This window comes from Schistocerca serialis, chromosome 2 (genome assembly GCF_023864345.2).
Source record: "Schistocerca serialis cubense isolate TAMUIC-IGC-003099 chromosome 2, iqSchSeri2.2, whole genome shotgun sequence".
Classification (NCBI taxonomy): domain Eukaryota; kingdom Metazoa; phylum Arthropoda; class Insecta; order Orthoptera; family Acrididae; genus Schistocerca; species Schistocerca serialis.
The window spans coordinates 478,425,969-478,452,725 of NC_064639.1; the positions used below are offsets into that span (position 1 = coordinate 478,425,969).

General features: G+C 42.7%; 1 protein-coding gene across 1 annotated transcript in view; it reads right to left on the minus strand.

The window, feature by feature from the left end:
- Nucleotides 1–26,757, minus strand: part of LOC126456102 (uncharacterized transmembrane protein DDB_G0289901-like) — a 435,362-nt gene that overhangs the window by 22,468 nt on the left and 386,137 nt on the right. The window contains exons 7-8 of the mRNA XM_050091858.1: nucleotides 21,885–22,005; nucleotides 8,256–8,439 (exon numbers count right to left, since the gene is read on the minus strand). Of these exons, the coding sequence (XP_049947815.1) occupies nucleotides 8,256–8,439; nucleotides 21,885–22,005 (305 nt within the window). The remainder of the gene's footprint in view (nucleotides 1–8,255; nucleotides 8,440–21,884; nucleotides 22,006–26,757) is intronic.

The following is a 26,757-nucleotide window of genomic DNA, read 5'->3' on the forward strand; positions in this document are numbered from 1 at the left end:
CCTACATTTCAGCAGGATAATGCACGACCGCAAGTTGCAGGTCCTGTACGGGCTTTTCTGGTTACAGAAAATGTTCGACTGCTGCCCTGGACAGCACATTCTCCAGATCTCTCATAAATTGAAAACGCCTGCTCAATGGTGCCCGAGCAACTGGCTCGTTACAATACGCCAGTCACTAGTCTTGATAAACTGTGGTATCATGTTGAAGGTGCATTGACAGCTGTACCTGTACAAGCCACCCAAGCTCTGTTTGACTCAAAGCCCAGGCGTATCAAGGCCGTTATTACCAGAGGCTGTTTTTCTGGGTACTGATTTCTCAGCATCTATGCACCCAAATTGCGTGAAAATGTAATCAGATGTCAGTTCTAGTATTATATATTTATCCAATGAATACCCGTTTATAATCTGCATTTCTTCTTGGTGTAGCGATTTTAATGGCCAGTAGCGTATAACAGCTTACCAGCGGTCTGAAAGTCATAGAATAACCTTAGAAGCGTCAGTTGTGTTGATAGTTCGAGTGGAGGGGCCTATTGTTCAAAGATTCTGAAGCGAATACCATGACGTGCTTCCTTCATCTGTGTAATCAAGTTGAAGTCACAAGAGCGTAAGTTCGGGGAGTGTGGTGGGTGGCACAGCACTTCCCATCTCCGACGGAACGAATCAGTCACAACTTGCGCCTTGTGCACCCGGGCATTCTCCTGCAAAATGATGGGCGGGTCATGCAGAAACTGTCGCCGTTTTTTTCTCTTAGTTAGTTGCGGGCTGTGTTCCAGGAATAATCAGCTTAGAGCAAGAATCGCAGACACTTTCTGTAAGACCCACCAATCATTTTGCAGGACAATGCTCGGGCGTATACTGCGCAAGTTGCAGCTGTTTTGTTCGATCGATGGTGCTGGGTAGTGCTGCATCACCCACCACACTTCGCAGACTTATGAGCTTGTGACTTCAGCTTGACTCCCAAATTGAAGGAAGCACTTTATGGCATTCCCTTCGGAATTGTTACAGAGATTCCTAGGGTAGTAGACCGATCCACTCGAGACGACTGGCGCTGCTTAAGGATATCCTAAAAGTGCCCCACACTAGAACCCTTTGTTATACACACTGATGCTTACTACTATGAAGGACAGTAAAACTTTGAAACATGTATCTCTCTTCTAAAAGTTCTAAACTAATCGCTGCCAGTGTTACAGTTACAGTCCCCGTATATGGCCTTGATGCGTGTCTGTATAACTCGACAAAGGGTTGGGGATTTTTCTCTGCCCGGGGACTGAGTGTTTGTGTTGTCCTCATCATTCCATCATCATTCATGAAATTGGCTAGATTGGACTGTATACGAATTGGGAATGTGCACGGACGCTGACGACCGCGCAGTTGAGAGCACCACAAAACCAAACATCATCATCATCATCGTCATGGACAAAGCAAACTGTGTTCCAACATGACATGCCGACGGGTCTCACAAGTCGAACCACGGCAAGCTACCCCCAGATGCTGAAGGCGAAGGACATACACATAACTGGAGAAATGACTAACATGTACTACAATTGAAGGCATGTTCCGTATTTCTTTCGTAATATCAGTGTGCTAACAGTAGTTGAAATGTCCTCTTAAAAACTTGTAGTAATCCCGCCAACTTTCAAACGATACTGCGTTGGATTATCTTTAATACTGTGGTTGCGTACACAAATCATTGAGCAGAGATGTTTACGAATCTGCCTTTTCTGCCAAGTTGGCAATAGCAAGGCAACGGTAAAATCACGCGAGGCGGGAACTGCAGGAGGAGCGAGTGGCTTCGCGAACTGTCAAAGGGACTTCATCTTGGGCGGCATCGATGGTTGACGCAGGTGCAGCTAGTCTGCACAGGTTAACACTTTGCTCCCGTGTGAGGAGCTGGTGTATCTTCTCCATAAACAGTTGTGAGTGGCAGTTACTTTTAAGGTAGCGTAGAGGTGTTTTGTTTATGTGTTTCATATACATTCCTATTTAATTACGCAATTTTTTTAACCACGTGGCTGTAGGCCAGCGCATGTACCAGTACATCTTTATAAAATGTTTTTATTCGTTACATAAAACTTCACTGGAGTATTTTGCTTAGTGATTTCTGGTTGTATAATATTTAATGAAAAGAATTTTTGTCGCTTTTCGTGGTGTATTGAACCATAGGGTCGCAGTTCCTTTGCACTATATCAGGATACGAATGCAGAATTGGTATCGCTTACGTGTGCAGTACATTCTGTTTCGCATGCTTTCCTATTTTTCAGTGGTAAACAAATATGCTAGTTGTTTCTTCAAGTTATTCCACTTGATTAAGATATGCTACCGACTGTCAAATATAATTTTTCTGTCCACTGTATACATACAAATGTATGTTCTGTTGTTGTAGGAGGTGCTGTGTTCTCTCCACCTATATTTTTATTACTGATAGCGAGTTTTCTTTCGTCTGAAGAATATCTTGTCATTGGATTTATGTTTCGGGTATACTGCATCAAATTTAGAGGTATCGAATATACAGGATCAACGTCAATGAAAAAGAAACTGTTGGGACGGATTCCTGATAGGAAATAGTGGAAAAAAGGTCCTATGAACATGTGTCCGGAAGTGCATGGCTGCCATAAAGCACATAAAGGCATGTTTTATATACACACGTAGCAAATCAGCCGCTTTCTATTTTTGTTGTAAACCATGAATGAATTATCAAGTTTTAAGTTTTCTTTTTATATTAATTTGTAAGTTTGTTGTGGCTCTCCTGTTTTTAACCTTTTAAAGCGAATGGAGCATTGCACTTCATTCATACCGCGCTCTGTAAAATATTTCTAGACTAGCGATGGTGCCATTCTGAAACACAACTGATGTCCGACGATGATAGTAAGAAACTACCAAACAGAACAAATGGGGAAAGTCTTGCACACTGCAATTACACGCGTACTATCTACTGTAATAGGTCATGCCTCATGGTGACAGGAACATTATGGTCTCAACAGGGCTGTACCAATTCTTATGCCACGTGTTTGTTGCCTGTTTCTATCGGCATTGTTATTAAAACAACACTGATCGATTTTCCTCATTTTCTGTAATAACTCAATATTTCAAAGCAATGCAAATTTTACGTATAAAAATACTATTTCATTAAAAGTTTATTTAAAAACGAAAACTTTAGCATTGCTGCTACGGCTAACTGATATTTCGGTATTTTACCCGGTTAATAGAAAAAAATAAAAATACCTGTTATAACCGAGAAAAAATACCCGTTATTCGGAAGTGAAATGCCGATATCAATTTTAAATGATCGTTTTTTCCCATCGGTATTAATAACGCTGTTTGATGTAAAGATTCAGCAATACAGAGGAGAGAATAATAACGTAATAAGAAGCCCAGAGCAAGGTAAGGAACAAAAATCATTTTTTACAGGATGTGCTTCAATTTATTGCCTCCAACAGCTGTGGAAGTTAATGTAGTCGAAGAAAAATGGTTGTTACACCCTCTCGAAAATTCCTGGCACGTTGTGAATGATTGTCGCGGCATCCAAAATTCTTGCGATCAGCTCTACATGAGTGTTGATTTCCTTGAGTTCACCGTTGATTGGCTGACGTTTCGCGTCTGGTACCTTTCCGACGCACGATAATTGGGCAGATGTGTTGAATTCGACGTCCTCTACCCAGTTCTGACAGTATCAAGTTGTTGTTCTTCACACTGTAGAGTTATACACCCTCCCTCCTTCCATGAAATGACAGAAAGGTTTTGGGTCCGATTCCCGGCGGGATCAGGGATCTTCACCCCCCTCGAGATGACTGGATGTTTGTGTTGTCCTCATCATTTCATCATCATTCGTGAAAATGGCAAAATTGGACTAAGCAAAGGTTGAGAATTTGTACAGGCGCTGATAACCGGGCAATTGAGCGCCCCACAAACCAAACATCATCATCATCAAAGGTTTTGGGATGTAAACTATGCCACCAGTGTCCCATTTGGTGACTGGGAGATGTTCGCTTTCACCTCCCATCCTTTTGCTTGTTGGTGATGAAAACTTCTGCCACGAAGAATCGGAGCAGCTACGTCTGTAAAATGAAGCGACCACTTTTTACCTCCACATCTATATAATTACTCTGTAGCTCACATTAAGTGTTTGGCAGAGGATTCATAGAATCAATTTCAGACTATTTCCCTCCTTTTGCACTCTCGCATGGCACATGGGAAAAATGAACGCTTAAATCTTTCCGAGCGAGCTCTGTTTTCTCTCATTTTATCATGATATTTAATTCTTACTATGTGAGAGGAAGTCAACAAAATATTGTAGTTTGGCATTCGGAGGAGAAAATTGGTGATCGTAATTTCGTGGAAAGATCTCGCTGTAACTAGTGTCTTTCTTTTAATGGCTAATACACCAAGTTGCTTGTCATATCCGTGACACTCTCGCCCGTATATCGTAGTAACACAAAACGAGCTGCCGTTCTTGGACTTTTTCGATGTTTTGCCTCAGTATTATGCGTTAAGTATCCCATACTGCACTCCAGAAGAAGACGAGCATGTGTAGTGGTGACAAGCGGTTTAATAAATTGTTACACCTTCTATATGTTCCGTCTATAAAATGCAGTCTTTGATGTGAAACACACACTTTTTACTGTCCAGGCCTAATCGCCACTTTTCGCACAACACACACTAAGGAGCTAAAGGATCTCAATCACCTGCCTAATACCGTGTAGGGCCCCCGCGAGCACGCACAAATGCCGCAACACGACGTGGCATGGACTCAACTAATTCTGATGAAGTTCTGGGGGGAACTGACACCATTAATCCTGCAGGGCTGTCCATAAATCCGCAAGAGTACGAGGGGGTGGAAAACTCTTCTGAACAGCATGTTACAAGGCATCTCAGATATGCTCAATAATGTTCCTGTCTGGGAAGTCTGATGGCTAGCGGAAGAGTTTAAACGCAGAAGAGTGTTCCTGGAGCCACTCTGTAGCAATTACGAACATGTAAGGTGTCTCATTGTCCTGCTGGAATTGCCCAATCCGTCGGAATGCACAATGGACATGAATGGACTCAGGTGATCAGACAGGATGCTTACGTACGTGTCGCCTGTCAGAGTCGTATCTAGATGTATCAGGGATCCCATGTCACTCCAACTGCACACGCCCCACACCATTAGAGAGCCTCCACCGCTACCTCGGAGATGCTGTGCCCCATCGCTCGTGCGTCGACTATAATACCATGCTGAAACCCACGTAGCCAGCCCGGGTGGCCGAGCGGCTCTAGGCGCTGCAGTCCGGAACCTCGCGACTGCTACGGTCGCAGGTTCGAATCCTGCCTCGGGTATGGATGTGTGTGATGTCCTAAGGTTAGTTAGGTTTAGGTAGTTCTAACTTTTAGGGGACTGATGACCTCAGATGTTAAGTCCCATAGTGCTCAGAGCCATTTGAACCAATTTGCAACTCACTTAAATCTTGATAATCTGCCTCTTTTGGAGCATTAACCGATCTAACAGCAGCCCCAGACATTTATCTTATATAGACGTTGCTGACCCCAGCGCCGTATTCTGCCTGTTTACATTTCTCTGTATTTGAATACCCATGCCTACACCAGTTTTTTTTTTTTTTTTTTGGCGCATTAGTGTACATACCCTACGCAAATCATATAATTATTAATTTTGATCTTCTCAAGACTTTACTAAATGGTAAAACACATCATTATCAAAACAATCTGAGAGGGCTTCTCAGATGGTCTCCTAAATCATTTATATACATTAAGCACACCAAAGGGCCTACAAACCCTTCCTTGGGGAACGACAGGTTTAATTTCCGCTTCAGTCGATGACTTCCTCTGAGTTACTACGAACTGTGACCCATCTGACAGGAAATTTCGAATCCAACCGCACAGCTGAGACGATATTCCATACGCACGCAATTTGATTAGCAGTCGCTTATGAGGAACGATGTCAAAAGCTTTCTGGAAATATAGAAATATGGACTCAATTTGAAACCATTCAGTAAAATTCATCACATTATGGGAATAAAGAAGATGATGATGTTGGTTTGTGAGGCGCTCAACATCTTGGTCAACAGCGCCCGTACAAGTTCCAAAACTTTCCATTTCCATTCTCAGCCCTTCGCGTAAGATGATGAGGACAACACAAACACCCAGTCCCGGGCGGAGGGAATGAAGTGCCAGTTGTGTTTCACAAGACTGGTATATTCTAAGTGCTGGCTACGTTCCAATAAAACGTTACACTGAGATGACAAATGTCGTGGGATACGTGCTAATTTAGTGTCGGACCTCCTTTTGTCCGGCGTAGTGCCGCAACTCGACGTGGTATTGGATTCAACAAATCGTTGTAAATCCCGTGCAGAAATAATGAGCCTCTACAGCCATATATAAGGCTTGCAGGTGGAGGATTTTGTGCATGAACTGACCTGTCGGTTATGTCCCATAAAATGTTCGATAAGGTTCATGTCGGGCGATCTGGGTGGCCAAATCATTCACTCGAATTGTCCAGAATGTTCCTCAAACCAATTGCGAACTGCTGTGTCATAGTGACGACATAGCTCATTGTCGTCCATAATAATATCATCGTTGTTTGGCTGCATATGGTGTCTAAGTAGCGGAACAAAACCATTTCCCGTCGATGATCGGTTCAACTGTATTAAAGGACCCAATTCGCCGCGCGGGATTAGCCGAGCGGTCTAAGGCGCTGCAGTCATGGACTGTGCGGCTGGTCCCGGCGGAGGTTCGAGTCCTCCCTCGGGCATGGGTGTGTGTGTTTGTCCTTAGGATAATTTAGGTTAAGTAGTGTGTAAGCTTAGGGACTGATTACCTCAGCAGTTAAGTCCCATAAGATTTCACACACATCTGACCATTTCTTTGAAAGGACCCAATTCGTTCCATGTAAACACAGCGTAAAGCATTATGGAGCCACCACCAGCTTGTACATTCTCTTGTTGACAACTTGAGTCCATGATTTCGTGGGTTCTGCGCCACAGTCGAAGCTTGCCACCAGCTCTTACAAACTGAAATCTGGATTCATCTGATCAGATCCCGATATGGTCACGAGCCCAGGAGATGCGCTGCAGGCGATGTCTTGATGTTAGCAAAGACACTCGCTTCTGTCGTCTGCTGCTGTAACCCATTAACGCCAAATTTCGCCGCACTGTCCTTACAGATACGTTTGCCGTACATCCTACATCGATTTCTGCAGTTATTTCACGCAGTGCTGCTTGTGTGTTAGCACTGGGAGCGTCCCTGTTACCGGTCATTAAGTGAAGGCCGTCGACCACTGCGTTATCCGTTTTGAGAGAGAATGCCGCGTATTTGATATTCTCGCGCACACTCTTGACACTGTGGATCTCGAAATATTGAATTCCCTAACGATTTCCAAAGTGGAATGTCTCATGAGTCTAGCTCGAACTACCATTTCGCGTTCGGTCAGGTAGTTCCAGATGTGTGACCACAATACGTCGAAAACCTTTTCACTTGAATCACCTGAGTGGAAATGTCAGCTTCGCCAATACACTGCCCTATTATTGCTTATGTACGCGATACTACCGCCATCTGTATATGAGCATATCGCTATCCCATGACTTTCTACATCTACATTTATACTCCGCAAGCCACCCAACGGTGTGTGGCGGAAGGCACTTTACGTGCCACTGTCATTACCTCCCTGCCTGGTTCCAGTCGCGTATGGTTCGCGGGAAGAACGACTGCCGGAAAGCCTCCGTACGCGCTCGACTCTCTCTAATTTTACATTCGTGATCTCCTCGGGAGTTATAAGTAGGGGGAAGCAATATATTCGATACCTCGTCCAGAAACGCACCCTCTCGAAACCTGGCGAGCAAGCTACACCGCGATGCAGAGCGCCTCTCTTGCAGAGTCTGCCACTGGAGTTTGCTAAACATCTCCGTAACGCCATCACGCGTACCAAATAACCCCGTGACGAAACGTGCCGCTCTTCTTTGGATCTTCTCTATCTCCTCCGTCAACCCGACCAAGTACGGATCCCACACTGATGAGCAATACTCAAGTATAGGTCGAACGAATGTTTTGTAAGCCACCTCCTCTGTTGATGGACTACATTTTCTAAGGACTCTCCCAATGAATCTCAACCTGGTACCCGCCTTACCAACAATTAATTTCTTGATTTCGTGACTTTAGACGCCTCAGTGTACTTCGGATCGCGCAAAACAAAGTCACGTGGGAGACACCGTTTTTTTTTTTTTTTTTTGGCGCTGGAAGAAGCTCGCCTCCAGTCCCGCTAGACGCACCTTGCGGGTGTCCGACGGCGGTGGAGCTGTCCTGCCCCGGCTGCGCCTCTGCGTCCTCCGCGGCTCCGGGCTGAGTGTCGGGTTGCGGCTGCGGCTGCGGCTGACCCTGCGGTTCGCCCCCAGCGGCCACCTCGTTGCCTTCCTGCGACTCTGGTGCTCCTTGTTCCCCGTCACCGCCTCCTCCCTGGGAACAACAAATTTCCTTATGAGTCGCAATGAACGACAAGTTTTCTGGTCATAAGCAAGTTGGAACTAAATGACCCAACAAAAAGTTTTCTGAAAGATTTCCATAATTTACTTACACAGTCGCACAGTAAGTACAGCTCTGAAAACACGTAATCCAATACGAGTCCGTTCAGTGTACGTAGTAATTGTACACTGAAAAAGTTCTGGTTTTATTGTTTGTAAATTTCACTCCAACTGTGAGTTAGTTATATAATGTTAATTATTTTTTATATAATGTACTACATTACTTGTAAAAAAAAAAACACTCCATCTTCAGGCCACTAGTGGCCTACCGGGACCATCCGACCGCCGTGTCATCCTCAGAGGAAGATGCGGATAGGAGGGGTGTGGGGTCAGCACACCGCTCTCCCAGTCGTCATGATGGTATTCTTGACCGAAGCCGCTACTATTAGGTCGTGTATCTCCTCAATTGGCATCACAAGGCTGAGTGCACTCCTAAAAATGGCAACAGCGCATGGTGGCTGGATGGTCACCCATCCAAGTGCCGGCCACGCCCATCAGCGCTTAACGTCAGTGATCTCACGGGAACCGGTGTATCCACTGCGGCAAGGCCGGTGCAATATTATTCGTAAAATACTTATTAAGATAACGTGCCCAAATATCGTACCTGCTCCTACTTTCGTCCCCGTAGGAATTTACGGTTCCCGCTGTTGGTAAGAAATGTTTAACTGTGCGTGCATGCGTGACCTTAGTTCATAGTTTTGTTGTGGCTGTTGTGTGCAGCACGTTCACCTTACGAAGAAATTCATATTTTTACGCTGAAGTAATTTAATCCAGCAGTCATATTAACTGCCTGCTGTTCCTAATGTGATTACTGGTTTGTGTTCAAATATCGGGTTTTATTTCGTCGCGTGCTGTAGTTTCTGCTATATAATAGCTATTTTCAGCAAGTTGCCCTATGTTGTTGAAGCGGCTATTAGTAAATCCCTGGGATTTTCGTCCCCCTTGCAATTTCTGTTTTCGTCCAGGGAACGAAATTTGGAACCGGTGTTAAAAATTCATTTTACTTGGTATTTACAGCGTTTTTTTAAGGTGTGTGAAATATTATGGGACTTTACTGCTAAGATCATCAGTCCCTAAGCTTACACACTACTTAACCTAAATTATCCTAAGGACAAACATACACACCCATGCCCGAGGGAGGACTTGAACCTCCACCACGACCAGCCGCACAGTTATTTACAGGATTATTTTACTTTTTCCTACTGAAAAAGCAAAGCTTAGAAAAATGGATTCGTTACTTAAAATGCTTGGTTTTTTACTTTCATTTACCCATACACACAAATTCATATGTGACACATATTTAGAAGGCTGAAAATAAGTTGAAAAATTTTGTTCATTGAGGCCTTCAAATGGTTTATAATAGTGGAAGTGTTTGCCAAAGTTATAATAGAAAAATAAATTTAAATCAATTGTATTTTTGAGAACTTTATGGAGGACGAAATTGCGAACACTTATTGTATATCTGTTTCTGCCATGCTAACGTCTGTATTAAATACATCTTTAATATGTTATAAGAATTTCATTGTAATTTGCCTACAAATGGAGAATAAATTCACGAATACATATACCAATTAGTAGCCTGTTCTATAACTTTGGAGGGCTTATACAGGTCCTAACCCACTAAGGTGCCGAAATTAGGGCCCCCTACCTTACCGTCTGACAGATGAAACGACACTGCTGCCCCTAGCGGCGAGGAAGCAGCCGTAAGACTTAACATTGGTTTTTAATTATTTGTCTCCATAATTAACTATTTGTCTGCATAATAAACGAAATAGTTACTATTGTTCTGCGTTCGAAGCGTTAGTAAACTATCGAGAGATGTGAATTATCGTGAAACAAGTGTAGAAACAGCCTAACGCTTCCGACTCAGTGACAAAAGCTACAACTTATTCATGAAGAAATACTTTTTAATACGTGAATAATTGCGGCTTACACCGCTGAAATCAAGATAAAATAAACTCCCGTTTCATGCATGAGAAACATATATTTTTGTAGCTGTCTGTTCTTATTATGATAGCACTTTCGTCGACATCTAACAATTTTCTGTGGAGTCTAATGATTCGCATATTATTGCACTTCACTCGCCTTTCCAGTGGAGGAATATTTTTGTTAATCTCATTATTTTTGCTGCAAAGATGTGTTGAAGATTCTTGCCGTTTGTGGCTCTAATTTAATAAAAATAGTAGAAATGGCTTCTTCTTTCTTGGGAAACTGTCTTATTACTTTTGACGTTTTATTGCCTAGTCTGCCTAGCTTTTCCTTCAGTCATAGTTGTGGTAGCTTACTTGGTACCTTACATAATGTAGGTATTGCATTCCATACAAGTTTCCCGCATTCTAGATTCACTGAATTGGCTGGAAGTTCAGTGAACAAAACTTCACATTGTTGAGTAGATATACGAAGTCTTTCTGCAAAAGATCAGGTCTTCTCCTGTTTATTACTTTTTTTTGTTCTTAAACGGCAATGTGCCGACTGACTGACTGACTGACCCACTCATTCATTCCCCAGACCAAACCACTAAAGACAGAACTCGAATATAAGGAAGGTGTTGATCTTACACTGTAGGCGTCGTTTAAGGAGAGATTTTATGAAATTAGATACCTAAGAAGCTGAAATAACACATGGAATTATTTTCGAAAATATGCCGCTATTAAGACAATTTTGAAGTTAGATCAACGAAAATTGGTATTTGGTTTCTCGGTCACAAATAAAGAAATACGTGTTTCAGCATTTTTGGAAATTTAGCCCCTATGGGCGTGAAATAGTGGGTGAAAGGTTTTTTTGAAAATATATTATTAACAAAGAACTACTAAAGTATAAAAATTTATATTTGACTTCTCTGTTAGAAATAAAAAAAGTACGAATTTCACTGTTTTTAGAAATTCAAGTCCTAAGTGGGTGAAAAAGAGGGTGACATTTTGCATGAAAGTGGTTCATTGTTACTGCAATTTTAAAGTTATATCTTTGAAAATTGGTATGTGGCTTCCCGGCTGGAAATGAGGGTGGAATAGCGCCAGACTGATTCACTGGCTCATTACTGCCTATCCCAAGCCGTTAAGGATAGAAACTTGAAATTTTCACAGGTTGTTGATCTTATATTGTAGTCATCGTTTGAGACGGAGTGGTTCGAAAATTCCACTCCTAAGGTGGTTAAATGGGGGACGAAACTTTTTTTTTAAATATGTCGCTATTAAGACAAGTTTGAAGCTAGGGCTACGAAAATTGGTGTTTGATTTTTTTGACAAAGATAAAGAAGTACGTGTTTCAGAATTTTTGGATATTCAACCACTAAGGGGATAAAATACTCGATGTTGTTGAAAGTTTTTTGAAAATAAATCGTTATTAAAGAACTACGAAAGCATTTTTAAAGCTACATATATGAAACCTGGTATCTGACTTCTCGGTCATGACTGTTTCACAGTTTGCGGAAATTCAGCCCCTAAGGGGTGAAATAGAGGATGAGAATTTTTAATAAAATATTTCGTCATATTAAAACAGTTTTAAACTAAATCTATAAAAATTAGTATTTCACTTCCCGGTTAGCTGTGAAGATACATGTGTTAGGGAACAGAAGTTTCTACGGAAATGTTAGCACAGGAACGCAAAAGGCATGATTAGCAAAAACCTTGGACTCCAACTATCAGATCGCTTCGATGAGAAGTGCATTCGGAAGAGACCATGCTTCCATGACCTGAATTAGCGTGAATACTTTAGGAGGTGTTGCAATTAGGGAACAACATAAAAATTCGGTTAAGGGAAGCAGAAAAATCGCTGCAGACCATACAGTCTATGTATGTTCTTCTATAGATATCTGTAGATCAGAGAATCGTCAGTCAACTGTTCCATAGTGTACCGTTTCACATCCCTCAATGTCCTTAGGAAACTACATAAACTCAAATGTGGTTTCCTCTTATGGTTATTGTCGATTTTTATGGCACTGCATGTGCTCTCCATTGTAGAATCTATGTTACGAATCAATATAAACGATACTGCTCGTACTCATCTGATATCGTATTCAGAAGTGTTGCTTGCTGGCTGCTTGGAGCACTGCTGACGCAGAGTACCAAATAATTGAGCAGGAGCGTCGCGACTGTTGTGTTAGACTATGATAGTACTTTCAGAACCTGTACGTAAAATATGTCTTTGACCATAGATATAATTCTCCGATGTAAACAAAGACGTCAGTCAGCAGCATGGCGGATACTGCGCTGTTGTTGTGTAAGACACAAGTAGAAAAGTACGATATTGCAGTGTGTGTTATTCTGATGACAATGCACTGCGGCGACGACAGCTGTTATGAAACACATCAATTGGCAATTGCGAATAATGACTACCATCAACTGCGGAATAGAAGGATGACAGTGAAAATTTGTGCTGGACCGGGATTCGAACCCGGTTTCCCGCTTATCGGGAGCGGTTGCCTTACCAATTACTTTTTTGTTGATCTCAATTTGTTGTATATTGTTCGTTGAATTTGTTCGGGGCGGATGTCCGATGACACCCGTTTAGGTTCTTCGTTGATCCATTCATTCAGTTTTCTATTACAGAGGATAGCTAACCCTCTGATCGAACGCTGAGCTACTGTGCTGGCAACCATTTGGCTATCCGTACACGAGTCACGGCTAGACCCAAACTTCCATACGTCGTTAACCATACGTCTACGATCTGTACTCGCACATCCAGTATGTGTATTCCCGTACAGATCAGACGGTGTGTTTGAAAGTCGCATACCAGGTATCTTCACCAACAACGGATGAATTTCCACACGTGACCGTCAAAAGCAAATAATTTTATGTCGGCACGTTCATCCATTTGAGCGAAACGATCTCAACTGCATGAAAAAGCCATATAAACAAATCTATGCTGCAGTCTTCACTTCACACTATTACACATCACATACAGTATAAACAAATCAGAAACAAGTTTAAATGGTACGCTATCTTTGAACCAGGCCGAAATCTTCTCTCTTCTTGATTGTATATGTTTACTGTTTTTAATGTTCTCGTCAAGTTTCGGAGCTAAACTTTACTTTCAATGACTACATTTCCGATTTCATCTGGCGTCAACTACAGTATGACAGCTTCCGAAGTGAATAATTTTTATTAGAATCGCTAAAAAACAACGCTAACTCGAACTAAAGCGACGATTATCGGGAAGTGGGATTGAAACGGTCTGTTATTAAAAACTGTATCTCTGGGAACTGTGCTGTATATTTTGCCGACGTTTATGATATGAAAAATAAATAAATATCAAGCGTACACTGGTAACTTACTGACTGGGTTGTGTGAGTGGCATTCGGTAGCATAGCTATTTTGAAACAAGTTCGCCGATCCTTGCTCCATCTATGCCATTAGTGTTACCACATGTTGCTAATATTACGCGCAGCTAGTGTAACGTCTGCTGTTTTATAATCTGCTCTCTCAATTACGTAACTCACATGTTGAAAGGTTACTGATTTTCTGTAATCTGTAGGTAATAAGATCGTAAAGTAAATTTTCTCAAGAGGCTATTTTCTTCACTTGAACAGTATAGAAGAATAGTAGACTTTGCTAAGTATGGCTTGGTTTTACATTGCTGACAATTAAAAGTGCTACACCAAGAAGAAATGCAGATGATACACTGGTATTCATTGGACAAATATATTATACTAGAACTGACATGTGATCACATTTTCACACAATTTGGGTTCATAGATCCTGAGAAATCAGTGCCCAGAACAACCACTTCTGGCCGTAATAACGGCCTTGATACGCCTGGGCATTGAGTCAAACAGAGCTTGGATGGCGTGTACAGGTACAGCTGCCCATGCAGCTTCAACACGATACCACAGTTCATCAAGAGTAGTGACTGGCGTATTGTGACGAGCGAGTTGCTCGGTCAACCATTGACCAGATGTTTTCAGTTGGTGAGAGACCTGGAGAATGTACTGGCCAGGGCAACAGTCGAACATTTTCTGTACCCAGAAAGGCCCGTACAGGACCTGCAACATGCGGCCGTGCATTATCCTGCTGAAATGTAGGGTTTCGCAGGGATCGAATGAAGGGTAGAGCCACGGGTCGTAACATATCTGAAATGTAACTTCCACTGTTCAAAGTGTCGTCAAGGCGAACAAGAGGTGACCGAGACGTGTAACCAATGGCACGCCGTACCATCATGGCGGGTGATACGCCAGTATGGCGATGACGAATACACGGTTCCAATGTGCGTTCACCGCGATGTCGCCAAACACGGATGTGACCATCATGATACTGCAAACAGAACCTGGATTCATCCGAAAAAATGACGTTTTGCCATTCGTGCACCCAGGTTCGTCGTTGAGTACACCATCGCAGGCGCTCCTGTCTGTGATGCAGCGTCAAGGGTAACCGCAGCCATGGTCTCCGAACTGATAGTCCATGCTGCTGCAAACGTCGTCGAACTGTTCGTGCAGATGGTTGTTGTCTTGCAAACATCCCCAGCTGTTGACTCAGGGATCGAGACGTGGCTGCACGCAATTTTAATGGCCAGTAGTGTAATTAAACATTCGCTACTTAGAGAGCACCCATGAATACGAGTGATCGCAGGATAATGAAACATAATGGAAACAACAGTAAGGACACGGGGAAGAGCAATAACGAATAAATCATTGAAAGAATATATTTAGATTTCCATGTGAAATGTAACATTTATTAACTGCGTACCATCTCTAGGTTCCAGGTTACAAAAGTTGCTTAGCGTGACCACCATGTGTACCCACGGCAGCTTGGAACTGCACAAGAATACCATTTCACAATTGTTCGCAGCAGTTTTTGAACGGTGAAGCACAGAATATTCGGCAGTTATGACACAGCTCGTGCAAAGCTTGAAGCTCGCATATCGCGCCCAGCATTCTCAGCTATGGCAACAGTAACTTCGCTGTGGCGCCAGTGACAGTCTGCCTCCCCCAGGAGTAGTTCCCAAATCGCCTGTTAATCCGAAGTTCCCAATCATGATCTTCCACGACGGTGCAGAAAGAAGGCCTCCCCCTTAACGCGTCGATATTCGCGAAGGGCAGCAGCACTATTGCTGTTGTTTTGTGAAATCAGCTTTACGAGTAAAGCCCTCCTCACCTCGTCCAGACCCAGGCCGACGGTATTCAACTGCTGTGCCCACTGATGCTTGTGTTTCAACCCTACGTCGCCGTACCACCACCGGTGCCTAACGGCTAGTCACGACACTAACACCACAAACACCGGAAATTCTTCAGCGCACAGTCTGAACGTCGTTGAGTACCCATACCGTAAATAGTTTTCTGTCTACACTGTCTCTAGCACCGAATGCTCAATTATAACCATGCTGTATGAAGATACACTACTGGCCACTAAAATTGCTACACCACGAAGGTGACGCGCTACAGACGCGAAATTTAACCGACAGGAAGAAGATGCTGTGATATGCAAATGATTAGCTTTCCAGAGCATTCACACAAGGTTGGCGCCAGTGGCGACACCTACAACGTGCTGACATGAGGAAAGTTTCCAGCCGATTTCTCATTCACAAACAGCAGTTGACCGGCGTTGCCTGGTGAAACGTTATTGTGAAGCCTCGTGTAAGGAGGAGAAATGTGTACCATCGCGTTTCCGACTTTGATAAAGGTCGGATTGTAGCCTATCGCGATTGCGGTTTATCGTATCGCGACATTGTTGCTCGCGTTGGTCGAGATCCAATGACTGTTAGCAGAATATGGAATCGGTGGGTTCAGAAGGTAATACGGAACGCCGTGCTGGATCCCAACGGCCTCGTATCACTAACAGTCGAGATGACAGGCCTCTTATCCGCATGGCTGTAACGGATCGCGCAGCCACGTCTCTATCCCTGAGTAAACAGATGGGGACATTTGCAAGACAGCAACCATCTGCACGAACAGTTCGACGACGTTTTGCAGCAGCATGGACTATCAGCTCGGAAAAAATTCGAATGGCTCTGAGCACTATGGGACTTAACATCTGTGGTCATCAGTGCCCTAGAACTACTTAAACCTAACTAACCTAAGGACATCACACACATCCATTCCCGAGGCAGGATTCGAACCTGCGACCGTAGCGGTCGCTCCGTTCCAGACTACAGCGCCTAGAACCGCACGGCCACTCCGGCCGGCTATCAGCTCGGAGACCGTCGCTGCCGTTACCCTTGACGCTGCAGCACAGACAGGAGAGCCTGCGATGGTGTACTCAACGACGAACCTGGGTGCACGAATGGCAAAACGTCATTTTTTCGGATGAATCCAGGTTCTGCTTACAGCATCATGATGGTCGCATCCGTGTTTGGCGACATCGCGGTGAACGCACATTGAAAGCGTGTATTCGTCATCGTCATACTGGCGTCTCACCCGGCGTGATGGTATGGGGTGCCATTGGTTACACGTCTCGGTCACTTCTTGTTCGCCTTGATGACACATTGAACAGTGCACGTTACATTTCAGATATGCTACGACCCGTGGCTCTACCCATCATTCGATCCCTGCGAAACCCTACATTTCAGCAGGATAATGCACGACCACATATTGCAGGTCCTGTACGGGCCTTTCTGGATACTGAAAATGTTCGACTGCTGCCCTGGTCAGCACATTTTCCACATCTCTCACCAATTGAAAACGTCTGGTCAATGGTGGCCGATCAATTAGCTTGTCACAATACACCAGTCACAACTCTTGATGAACTGTGGTATCGTGTTGAAGCTGCAAGGGCAGCTGTACTTGTACACGCCATCGAAGCTCTGTTTGACTCAATGCCCAGTCGTATCATGGCCGTTATTACGGCCAGAGGTGGTTGTTCTTGGCACTGATTTCTCAGGATCTATGCACCCAAATTGCGTGAAAATGTAATCACATGTCAGTGCTAGTATAATATATTTGTCCAATGCATACCCGTTTATCATCTGCATTTCTTCTTGGTGTAGCAATTTTAATGGCCAGTAGTGTACATGGTTTTTATACTCCCCACTTCTGTCTCTGGACAACTACAAGCATTGGACCGATCTGCGCACTTCTATGTTACTTTACTTGACTGAATGACTAAGTGAACGCGAGCCAAAGTAACTCTTTCGTGTTATCACGGATCTTGATAGTTAAGCATAAGTTTTAGGTTACACTCGCATTCGCAGAGGAGGAATGGCGCACGTAGTTCGAATGTAACTAATAGCTCGAGGATCTCAAAGGATTGTTCTGTCGACGAAATGTGCAACTGAACACGCAAAATGTAAATTGTCGAAGTCTCCGAAATCTTCGATTTCTCAAGCGATCTCGAAATTTCAGTAATGGAAAGGTGTAAAAATTTTATCAGTTCGATTGATACAGAAAAGAGTTTGTTTTAAATTCGTGTTAGGTTATTGTAATATGATAGTACTATCTACTTCCTTTTACGAAGTTGAAAAATGCTACTACGAAAGGATGTGAATCTTTCAACGTTAAAATTACTCCGAACTTCAGTCAGTTTCTTCACGTAAGAAATAAATTATTAAGCGTCGCCCCTCTCCTCTTAACATAGCAGAAGAAAAAAGACTTTGTATAGATCTATTTTGTGAGGAAGAAATACGATAAATGCATGTTGACTTTTCAAAGTAAATTTTGTATGTGATATTTCCAGCATCGTTCTCTTCATTTGAACTGCACTAAATACAAGTCTGATCATTGCTGATGTGCTTCAATAGTTAGAAATCTTTCGTTTGTGTGCATAACTGTCTTAACCACCAGAAGTTACCTTCAAGGCATATAAAGAAATTGTAATGCCAACGTTCCTTGGTCTAAGAAGGTCTGCTTCATATTTTCTCCAGTATTTTTTGTATTTCTTTCATACCTGTTTTATTAACTTGACGGCCAACGAGACTGTAGTGGAAATTTTTAAAATGCGCAGCAATAACACTACTATGAAAACATTTGTAAGAGTGCAACCAGTTATAGAATTATACCTACTGTTAATGTATATTCATTACGGGAAAAAATGGGTGTTATTGATGAAGAGATCAATGAAACACAGATGTATTGCTACAGCACTTTAATATTATAAAAATGAATTATTACAGTCATTAAACCTAAAGGAAAAATAAATAAATAAATAAATAATGTCTGATAAAAACAAAAGCTACAAGTGGAAATGATGTTCTACAGTCGACACATTAGCTTTGTGCTTGTATCTCAATATCATAAAAAATTTCTTTTGGAGTAATGTAATCTTTTTTTTACGGAAGGAAGTTATAAAAAGAAGCAATTATTAAGTTTTTTTGCTAAAGATATGCAAAAAACCGCTATATTCGGTTTGACACTTGAATTGCAGAGGCGCTTTGGGGCAGCTCCAGAGAGCAGAGAGCAGAGATAGGAAGAAACCACATAAAAGTGAAAACACAGGTAAGTGAAAGATGGCTAAACTAACAAAATTATCATTAGATGCGATAGTAGACCTGCTTGGTCTAAGGTGTTACAGATCCAAAACTGACAATCCGAACTCAGTGACTCTATCTTCGTTTGAATTTGGAGGATGTGATTGATGTCTCCCCATGACATACGCACTATTATCCCGTAGGAACATACAGACTTTTTTAGTTAGCTCTCATAATGCCGTGCAGCTGGATTTCCTGGCTGAGGGATAGAGGGGTAGAGATTACCAGATAATTATAACATCGCATAAGCTGTGCGATAAAACTAATGTGTGCACGGTCCTTACGACTGTACAGGAGACAGTGTGAAGGTCCCTGTTTTACTTATTTTTTTACGACAGTTTGCTATCAATTCTGATCGTGTCAAATGGTAATAAATAGTCGATGATCTTTAAGGAAAAGTGTGACATATTAATAACTGCAATTGTAAAAATCAGTTCGTAAATCTGTACTACGTACTTTTTGGGATTGTGTAGTGCAAGCGGTATCGTTTTGGAAAGCTATGTTCTACTGAAAATTATCAAGTGTGTAACGTTATACAACTTTATTTGCTGTAGAATTTGCTCAATCTCCAACATATTAGCCATACATCAGCTTTTGCTAATCATAAACGCATATCTTCCCTGGTTTATCACCCCTCTAACGAACCGCTCCCGCAGGATATGTCATTTTCCAACACCTCGTCAAGGTACGTGTTTGTAGGCACGCGAAACTACAATTATAATGGTCCTATTTACAAACAAGTTGTACGTCTGGCGGCCTGTTGGTGTCGCGTGTGGAGAAATGTCGACCATTCAGCTCAATACACTTAAGAGGGTGGAAGGGCTGTTAACGGCATTCTGTTCTTGCCGAGCGTGATTCTTATAGAGCTCGGCTTCAGCCTCAGTCTTGCTTTTTCAACTTTATGAACACTGGGTCAGGGAAACCACTTACATTATTTTAATTTTCAGTTATATGAAGTAGTTACCACATGCATATATGTCATCTGTGGCGTTTTCGACCATAGTGGTTATTACTGATTACATTTATTTTCAACCTCATTTATTTTCAGTTAATCAATTTGTTAAATCATATCCCATGTTAAAAGTTTTATTCAGTAGCAGTAGTGACTGTTCCCACGACATGATAGCTTTTTACTGATTACATTCAGCTACGTTAAGCTACGGTGTTGCCATAATCGACCCCATGTGAACACTTATGCGTCTAGCTACATACAGAATGAGAATGTGCAAATTCCTACACGCCAAAATTATCTTTTGTTTGTATCAGATTTCATCGTTGAATGAGAATAGGACCCACTTGGAACGATTTCAGAAACCTATGATTGAATTAGCTGTTTATAATGACATTCTCAGTTTTATTAAATAAATGAAAAACTAGATTTCACTTATGACAGTTAGCAACAGCTGAACACATACAGCGTATTGACTGCCGAGAATGGTGGTCCGCAGTGAGGCTGCTAATGTCTACGTCTTAATAAGACCGCACCTCTGTGTCAGTGGGATCGATGTTTCAAGTCGTCAATTTTATGAACAGTTTAATTATGTTCGTTACTGAAAATTGTGTAGAGAATACAGAACATCCGAAATGAAGAAGTTGGGTTGTGATATGAGAGAAAGAGACCTCTTCCTACTCTCACAAATCTCAGACGGTGCCTGTACTCTTGAATAGCAAGGAGAACACTTGCATCAGGCCACTAAGTACATAATACATGTTATGGGAGAAGATGGAATGAAAGTATAGTGCCGCGCGGGATTAGCCGAGCGGTCTAAGGCGCTGCAGTCATGGACTGTGTGGCTGATCCTGGCGGAGGTTCGAGTCCTCCCTCGGGCATAGGTGTGTGTGTGTGTGTGTGTGTTTGTCCTTGGGATAATTTAGGTTAAGCTTAGGGACTGATGACCTTAGCAGTTAAGTCCCATAACATTTCACACACGTTGTTGGATGTTGAAGTAGCACTGTAAAAATGAAGCTACTGCGAAGAAATCAATGGAAAGAGAAAGTATGAAAATTAAATGTGAGTACCACACTGTTATTAAGACAAATATTTGTGGTATTTTTAGTGGTTGCCTAAAGGTAAATAAAGATAAATAAATGAGTAAATAAATATTATAAAACTATGGGCTTTGATTGACAGCTTATTTTTGTCTGTACTTCAGTGACTCAAATCTTTAAAATGTGAGATCTTAGTTTGTGAAATTTCTGACGTAGCAGAACAAAATAAAAGTAATTTCCAAAGTTAGTGTTATAAACTGATTATAAACATTTTTGAGAAATCATCTAATATCGATACTAAAAGTTTTTGAGAAATCGCCTAGTAAAAATTTTAAATATTTAGTCTCGTCACAATTAAAATTATAGTTTGAGTGACACGCTATTTTTGAAAATACGATATTACAATGTAACCAACACGATACCAGAAATAGAAGAAGCACGCTACTAGCTAGTACATCGGAACAAAACAGTGTATGCGATGACTGCTGAGGCAGGAAATACCTACAAGAGCGCCCACTGTAAGTTATATTTACAGATAAAAATACTTGAAAGTCTTCTCAGAACGTCAATTGTAGTTAAGTCGGCGTAAGTTGATCCCTGACAGTTGCAGTGGTCAAGGCGTGGTGGCCTCGCCATTTTCTAAACGTCTCTATGGCAACGCTTCACTCTTGTCAGAGCTCTGCAGACGGCTACTCTTTCGCCTGCAGCCGTTATCAGTTGAAAGCTGGCGTCAGTGCTGCGAACTGTCAGGGATCTTCTTACACCGTCTCGAATATAGCCACAGAGAGGTATGACATGGGTCATTCGCTTGACCATCCCTGTGTGGTTGCCGCATTTATTTCTGTACCAAACGGGGAGACTTGTGTGTCACAAGTCCACGGAGAGGGCTGCGGGCAGCCAGGAGCAGGTCAGTAGCAGCAGCAGCAGGCGGCCCGGTGCCCTGCAGGCAGAAGCCACGCCTGATCCTGCCCCTGCAGCAGTGGCGGCAGCCGCACTCACCAGCTGGGACGCGTCGTCCGCCTGCGAGCCGCCGCACTCGGAGCGGCCCGTGGCCCACGCGTGGTTGCACACGCCCGTCGCCGGGTCGAAAACCGCGCCCTCTCCGCACTCGAAGTCGTACCTGCAACAGTGCGCAAGGCAACCTCAGCACAGCAGTCAACACACTGGCACGACGCTATTCCACGGGCAGGGCTGGTCAGACCAAAACAATACCAACAAGTCGCAAATGCAATCTAGCAAATCATTTAAATACCTGGGTGTATACTGTGGTGACAAAAATCATGGGAGAGCTATATTCACAAATAAAGATGGCGGTAGTATCGGCACTTATGCAGTTTAGCAGGTACGGAAAAAATTTTTCATTCCAAATGTATCTGGCTTGGAGAGCTTTGTGGGTGTTATGTAAAGTTTGTTGGTGATTGTACTTTGTATTTTCATAAATAAAGTGATCTGTAGCGTAGCCCACTTGAGGTTAGGTTGGGAGTTTTTTTTTTGGAATGCGGCCGCGGCAGCGGCCGCCTATGATTTGAAAATACTGATTAGTTAGTGTATTACGCAATGTTGCGTCATCGGCAGCGCCGCGCTTATCGGGCAGAAGATATCGCCGACGGTCAAGGGAAAATGAAAATGGATGTTATATTCGAAATCAGCGCATCAGAATTCACTATATCGACAAAATATCGAAAAATAAAAAAATTTTAAAAAAATTTTAAAAAATTTTTTGATGTAAATAATTGACTGGGGCGAAAATAAATATCGTATTCGTAATCAGCGTATCAAATTTGACTATAATCGATCAAATTCTGAAAAAAATTGATAAATTTTTTCCGTACCTGCTAAACTGCATAAGTGCCGTAGTATCTAGTACACAAGGTATAAAAGGGCAGTGCATTGGCGGAGCTCTTCCCCATCAGTGTCTCTGTACTCCCTCCTGCCTTGTCTTCCCTCTTCATCTCCTGCCCCACCAGTCTCCTGCCTCATGGTGCACCGGCTGACGCCCCTACTACCTTCATCTCACCCCCTCCCCTGCTGCCCCTTGTTCTCCACCCTTTTCCATCCTCTCCGCACTCTCCCTCGGTAGGTCCACCTGGCAGTTTTATTCTTCATCGTGTGTGCTCCAAGTGGGTTTAAAGTGTGTTGCTCTGGAGTGTTTTTAATACTGTGACCGGCTTTTAACCTGTGCGTGTGACTTCAGTGTCTTCTTTGTGTTTTAAGAATTGCCAACTGTGTCTTTTAACTTCATTTCGACTTTTTTAATTGTCCTCCCATGAACGTCTGCCTGTCAGTGAATTTTTACCTCCATATTTTGTATACACTTTATTTTGAATGCTCTCTGGAATTTTCTTTTTTACATGTATGCGAGAGAATCGTTTACATGTGAATTTGGCCTTACACATTGACACTCCCTTGTTGGAATTTTATATGTAACATTTTTATGTGTAATATTTTGTTCTTGTATTAGTTGTCATATCACTCGGCTGTAGAGCGGCGGATTGTGCCGCTGACAGCCCTCCCCTGCCCATATGGGGCAGGGGAATGAAATCACAATAAAGAAAAAACAGAGGGGAGCTCTCATTTGTACTCAGGTTGTAGTAACCAAAACCAACCGCGGGAACGCCTTGGGCTGCGGATCGAAGCCGCCAGGCGGGGAAGCCGCCGGCGGTGGAGCACGCACCACCGGGTAAACACAAGGACGAGTCGGACGACAGACCAACGACAACCGACACAACAAGGAAGAGATAACAACGAATGCTTGTAGAAACCACAACACCAAACACCAACAATAAATCCACTCGGAACCAGAGCCAGGCAAATGTCAACAACGAGCAACGACCAGAACGCAGTACCGCCGAGATAGAGAGGCAATCCAGAGCGAGTACCAGACTGGCTGAACTAGGGCAGAGCGGGTCCCTACATACGAAACCGGAGGGAGCGGCCATTGGCCGCTGTCTGCACGTGCCGTAGCGGTGGCGCCCTCGCTGCGCGAGAGCCGCTGCGCGGAATAGCCACCGCGGAGGCTATGGGCTGGCCACGTCCATTTGTTCTGTCGCGTGTTCGACTTCCGCGGTGGGAGGTACTAGACAGGTGATTCATATAAAAAGTTTTCCGACGTGATTATGACCGCAGGACGGGAATTAACTGACTTTGAACGCGGAATGGTACTTGGAGTTTGATGCATGGGACATTCCATTTTGGAAATCGTTAGGGAATTCAGTATACCGAGATCCACAGTGCCAAGAATATGCCGAGAATACCAGATTTCAGGCATTACCTCGCACCACGGGTAGTGCAGTGGCCGACGGCCTTCATTTAACGACCAAGAGCAGTGGCGTTTGCTTAGAGTTATCGGTGCTAACAGACAGGCAACACTGCCTGAAATAATCGCAGATTTCAACGTCGGACGTACGGCGAACTTATCCGTTAGGACGTTATTGTGATCTTCAGTCCAGAAAACTGGTCAAATGCAGCTCTCCGTGCTACTCTCGCCTGTGCAAGCCTCTTCATCTCTCACTAACTACTGCAGCCTATGTCCCTATGAATCTGCTTACTGTATTCATCTCTTGCTCTCCCGCTACGATTTTTAACCCCCCTCGCTTCCCTCCAGTGCCAAATTGGTGATCTATTGATGCCTCAGAATGTGTCCTGTCAACCGATCCCTTCGTCTAGTCAGTCTGTACCACAAGTTTCTCTTCTCATCAGTTCTGTTCAGTACCTCCTCATTAGTTAAGTGATCTACCCATTTAATCTTCAGCATTCTTCTGTAGCACCACATTTTGAAAGCGTCTTTTCTCATCCTGTTTATCGTCCATGTTTTACTTCCATACATGGCTACACTCCCTACAAATACTTTCTAGTTACTATTTTAAGTGTCTCATTTCCTAATCTAATTCCCTCAACATCACCTGATTTAATTCGACTACATTCCATTATCCCCGTTTTGCTTTTGTTGATGCTCATCTCATATCCTTCTTTCAAGATACTGTCCATTCCGTTCAACTGCTCTTCCAAATCCTTAGCTGTCTCTGATAGAATTACAAACCTCAAAGTTTTTGTTTCTTCTCTCTGGATTTTAATTTCTACTCCAAATTTTTCTTTTTCTTCCTTTACTGCTTGTCCAATATAAGGATTGAATAATATCGGTGATAGGCTACAAACCTGTCTCACTCCCTTCTCAACCACTGCTTCCCGTTTGTGCCCTCGACTCTGATGACTGCTATCTGGTTTCTGTATAAACTGTAAATAGGCTTTCGCTCCCTATATTTTATCCCATCCACCTTTAGAATTCGAAAGAAAGTATTCAAGTCAACATTTTCAAAAGCTAAGCCTACAAATGTTATAAACGTAGGTTTGTCTTTCCTTAACCTAGCTCCTATGAGAAGTCGTAGAGTCTGTATTGCCTTGGGTGCTTCTACATTTCTCCGGAATCCAAACTGATCTTCCCCGAGGTCGACCTTTAGCCGTTTCTCCACTCATATGTGAAGGATTTGTGTTAGTATTTGGCAGCCGTGACTTATTAAACTGATAGTTCGGTAATTTTCACACATGTCAGCACCTGCTTTCTTTGGAATTGGGATTATTATATTCTTCCTGAAGTCTGAGGGTTTTTCACCTGTCTCATACACCTTGCTCACCAGATAGAATAGTTTTGACATGGCTATCAGTAGCTCTAACGGAGTGTAGTCTATTCCTGGGGCCTTGTTTCGACCGAAGTCTTTCAGTGGTTTGTCAAATTCTTCGTGCAGTGTTATATCTCCCTTCTCATCTTCCTCTGCGTCCTCATCCCTTTCTATAATAATGTCCTTAAGTACATCGCCCTTGCATAGACGCTCTGTACACTCCTTCCACCTGTCTGCTTTCCCTTCTTTGCTTAGGACTGATTTTCCATCTGAGCTTTTGATATTCATACAGCTGCTTCTGTTTTCTCCAAAGGTCTCTCTAACTTTTCTGTAAGCAGTATCTATCTTACCCCTAGTGATACATGCTTCTATATCCTTACATTTGTCCTCTAGCCATTCCTGCTTAGCCCTTTTGCACTTCCTGTCGATCTCATTTTTAGACATTGTATTCCCTTTCGCTTGCTTCATTTATTGCATTTTTGTATTTTCTCTTTTCATCAAATAAATTCAATATCTCTTTTGTTATCCAAAGATTTCTATTAGCCCTCATCTTTTTATCTACTTGCTGCCTTCACTATTTCGTCTCTCAAGGCTACCCATTTTTCTTCTACTGTATTCCTTTCCCCTGTTCTTGACAATTGTTCCCTAATGCTCATTCTGAAACCCTCTACAACCTTTGGTTCTTTCAGTTTATCCAGGTCCCATCGCCTGAATTTCCCGCCTTTTTGCAGTTTCTTCAGTTTTAATCTGCAGTTCATAACCAATAAATTGTGGTCAGAGTACATATCTGCTCCTGGAAACGTCTTACAATTTAAAACCTGGTTCCGAAATCTCTGTCTTACCATTATATAATCTATCTGAAATCTTTCGGTGTCTCCAGGTATCTTCTACGTATACGACCTTCTCTCATGATTCTTAAACCAAGTTTTAGCTGTGATTAAATTATGCTGTGAGCAAAATTCTATCAGGCGGCTTCCTCTTTCATTCCTTACCCCCATCCCATATTCACCTACTACTTTTCCTTTTTTTCCTTTTCCCACTGTCGAATTCCAGTCTCCCATGAGTATTAAATTTTCGGCTCCCTTCACTATCTGAATAATTTGTTTCATCTCATCATATATTTCCTCAATCTCCTCCTCATCTGGGGAACTAGTTGGCATATAAGCTTATATTACTGTGGTGGGTGTGGTTTTAGTGTCTATCTTGGCTACAATAATGCGTTCAGTGTGCTGTTCATAATAGCTTATCGCATTCCT